This window comes from Sander vitreus, unplaced genomic scaffold (genome assembly GCF_031162955.1).
Source record: "Sander vitreus isolate 19-12246 unplaced genomic scaffold, sanVit1 ctg275_0, whole genome shotgun sequence".
In the NCBI taxonomy this organism is placed as follows: domain Eukaryota; kingdom Metazoa; phylum Chordata; class Actinopteri; order Perciformes; family Percidae; genus Sander; species Sander vitreus.
In genome coordinates this window covers 91669-95000 of record NW_027595438.1, presented here as the reverse complement: position 1 = coordinate 95000, position 3332 = coordinate 91669, and the positions used below count along the sequence as shown (strand labels likewise).

General features: G+C 39.0%; 1 protein-coding gene across 1 annotated transcript in view; it reads left to right on the top strand.

Annotated features, from left to right (window-relative positions):
- LOC144513552 (regulating synaptic membrane exocytosis protein 2-like) overlaps positions 1 to 3332 on the top strand; it is a 36190-nt gene extending 32858 nt beyond the window's left edge. Inside the window, exons 24-27 of the mRNA XM_078244655.1 lie at positions 1209 to 1321; positions 1676 to 1777; positions 2594 to 2733; positions 3073 to 3332. Coding sequence (XP_078100781.1) covers positions 1209 to 1321; positions 1676 to 1777; positions 2594 to 2733; positions 3073 to 3258 — 541 coding nt within the window. The 3' untranslated portion in view covers positions 3259 to 3332. The remainder of the gene's footprint in view (positions 1 to 1208; positions 1322 to 1675; positions 1778 to 2593; positions 2734 to 3072) is intronic.

Genomic DNA, 3332 nt, shown 5'->3' with positions numbered 1-3332 from the left:
CTCTCCTCCTCTTCTCCTCCTCCTCTCCTCCTCTCATCCTCTCCTCCTCTCCTCCTCTCATCCTCTCCTCTCCTCCTCTTCTCCTCCTCCTCTCCTCCTCTCCTCCTCTCCTCCTCTCCTCTCCTCCTCATCTCCTCCTCTCATCTTCTCCTCCTCTCCTCCTCCTCTCATCCTCTCCTGCTCTCCTCTCCTCCTCTCCTCCTCTCCTCCTCTCCTCTCCTCCTCCTCTCCTCTCCCCTCATCCTCTCCTCCTCTCTCCTCTCCTCCTCCTCTCCTCCTCTCACTCCTCTCCATCCTCTCCTCCTCTCCTCCTCCTCTCCTCCTCTCCTCTCCTCCTCTCCTCCTCTCCTCCTCTCCTCCTCTCCTCCTCCTCTCCTCCTCTCCTCTCCTCCTCTCCTCCTCTCATCCTCTCCTCCCCTCCTCCTCTCCTCCTCTCCTCCTCTCCTCCTCCTCTCCTCTCCTCCTCCTCTCCTCCTCCTCTCCTCCTCCTCTCATCCTCTCCTCCTCTCCTCCTCCTCTCTCTTTGTTGGATTCTATTACCTTTTTATTGCTTTCTTCCTCATTTTTTTTCTCAACATTTTAAAGAAATAATTCTGAATATTTTTGAGAAAAAGATCAAAATATATATATATATATATATATATATGTGTATATTTTAGTATATATGTGTATTGTGTGTATATATGTGTATATATTTTAGTATATATTTGTATATATGTGTATATATATATTAGTATTATGTGTACATATGTGTATATATTTTAATATGTATGTGTATATATTTTAGTGTATATATGTATATATTTTAGTATATATGTGTATTTATGTGTATATATTATAGTATGTATGTGTATATATTTTAGTATATATTTATATATATTTGAGTATATATGTGTATATATTTTAGTATATATGTGTATGTATGTGTATATATTTTAGTATATATGTATATATGTGTATATATGTTTGTATATTTGTGTATATATTTTAGTATATATTTGTATTTATGTGTATATATGTGTATATTTGTGTATATATTTTAGTATATGTGTATATATTCTATATATTTTAGTATATATGTGTATATATTTTAGTATATATGTGTATATATTTTAGTATATGTGTATATATTCTATATATTTTAGTATATATGTGTATGTGTATATATCTGTATATGTGTGTATATATTTGCTCTATTTGTTCCCCAGGCTGATATTTCCGGCAGTGAAGCTGACGTCAGATAAACAGTTCACTGGCTTCCTGGACGGATTAGGCCCCGCCCAATTGGCTGGCCGCCAGACTCTGGCCACGCCCGCTATGGGTAACAACCAATCAAAACTTCACTTACACTTTACATTCATATTTATTCTTTATAAATACTTATCAGCATTTGGTTTAAAGATTAATGGTTTATTTTTAAACATAGTGCTTTAGAAAAAAATATTTTTGAAAAAATTAGAATATTTTTAAGAATTTTTTTTTATTTTTAGGAAAATATTTGATTATTTTTGAGAATTTTTTTTAGTATTTTGAGAAAAAAGTTTGAATATTTAAAAAACAAAAAGTCTGAATATTTTGAGAAAAGTTCAGTATTTTGTGAAAAAATATAAAAGTGTCTGACTGTTGTCTGTGACATCATGTAACGAGCCGCTCTGATTGGCTGCTTGGCGGACAGGTGATATCCAGATCGGGATGGTGTACAGGAAGGAGCGTCTGGACGTGGAGGTGATCCGAGCTCGTGGGCTTGTGGGTAAACAAGGAAACAAGAACACTCCAGGTGAAAATAATACCAAAACCCGTCTACGGAAAGCCGTTCCACTCCCTGTTCAGCCCCATTGTACCGACTTTGGTTGCAGTTCCACCAGAGTTCCACTGGGGGTGATCACGGTCCAGAGCTAAATGAATGGGAGTCTATGGAGCTAGATGCTAAATGAATGGGACTCTATGGAGCTAGATGCTAAATGAATGGGACTCTATGGAGCTAGATGCTAAATGAATGGGACTCTATGGAGCTAGATGCTAAATGAATGGGACTCTATGGAGCTAGATGCTAAATGAATGGGACTCTATGGAGCTAGATGCTAAATGAATGGGAGTCTATGGAGCTAGATGCTAAATGAATGGGACTCTATGGAGCTAGATGCTAAATTAATGGGACTCTATGGAGCTAGATGCTAAATGAATGGGACTCTATGGAGCTAGATGCTAAATGAATGGGACTCTATGGAGCTAGATGCTAAATGAATGGGACTCTATGGAGCTAGATGCTAAATGAATGGGACTCTATGGAGCTAGATGCTAAATGAATGGGACTCTATGGAGCTAGATGCTAAATGAATGGGACTCTATGGAGCTAGATGCTAAATGAATGGGACTCTATGGAGCTAGATGCTAAATGAATGGGACTCTGTGTGAGCTATGATGCTAAAGTGAGTGTAGTGTCTCTATGTGTGCTAGATGCTAAATGAATGGGACTCTATGGGTGTGCTAGCCTGTCAGCTGTGTTGTATTAACAGGGTGTGTGTGTGTGTGTGTGTGTGTGTGTGTGTGTGTGTGTGTGTGTGTGTGTGTGTGTGTGTGTGTGTGTGTGTAGCTCCCTATGTGAAGGTGTATCTGATGGATAATGGGAAGTGTGTGTTGAAGAGAAGAACTCGTCTGGCGAGGAAATCTCCCGACCCTCTCTACCAACAACAGCTGCAGTTTGAAGAACACCCTGAAGGGAAAGTAGTGCAGGTACTGTATGATATATATATATATATATATATATATATATATATATATATATATATATATATATATATATATATATATATATATATATATCAGACTAAAGTATATTTAGAACAGATCAAACATTCATTTGAGATTAATTGTAAGTTAACTATGAACACGCAATGAAATAATTAAGATTAATATTGTAATATTTCTATTTATTAAATCATTTTCTCTCTGTCTGTCTGTCTGTCTGTCTGTCTGTCTGCCTGTCTGTCTCTCTGCCTGTCTGTCTGCCTGCCTCTTTCTCTGCCTGTCTATCTTTCTGCCTGTCTGTCTGTCTGCCTGTCTGTCTTTCAGATCATCGTGTGGGGTGACTACGGGCGGATGGATCATAAATCCTTCATGGGAGCCGCTCAGATCCTATTGGACGATCTGGACCTGTCCAACATGGTGATTGGCTGGTTTAAACTGTTTCCTGCCACTTCATTGGTGGACGCCGCCTTGGCCCCGCTGACCAATAAGGAGAAAGAGGGAAAGGTGTAGCACAGGAGGGACAAACAGAAGCAACGGGACGATGGGAGGATAGCATAGTCCAAACACACTGTGGAACTACAACT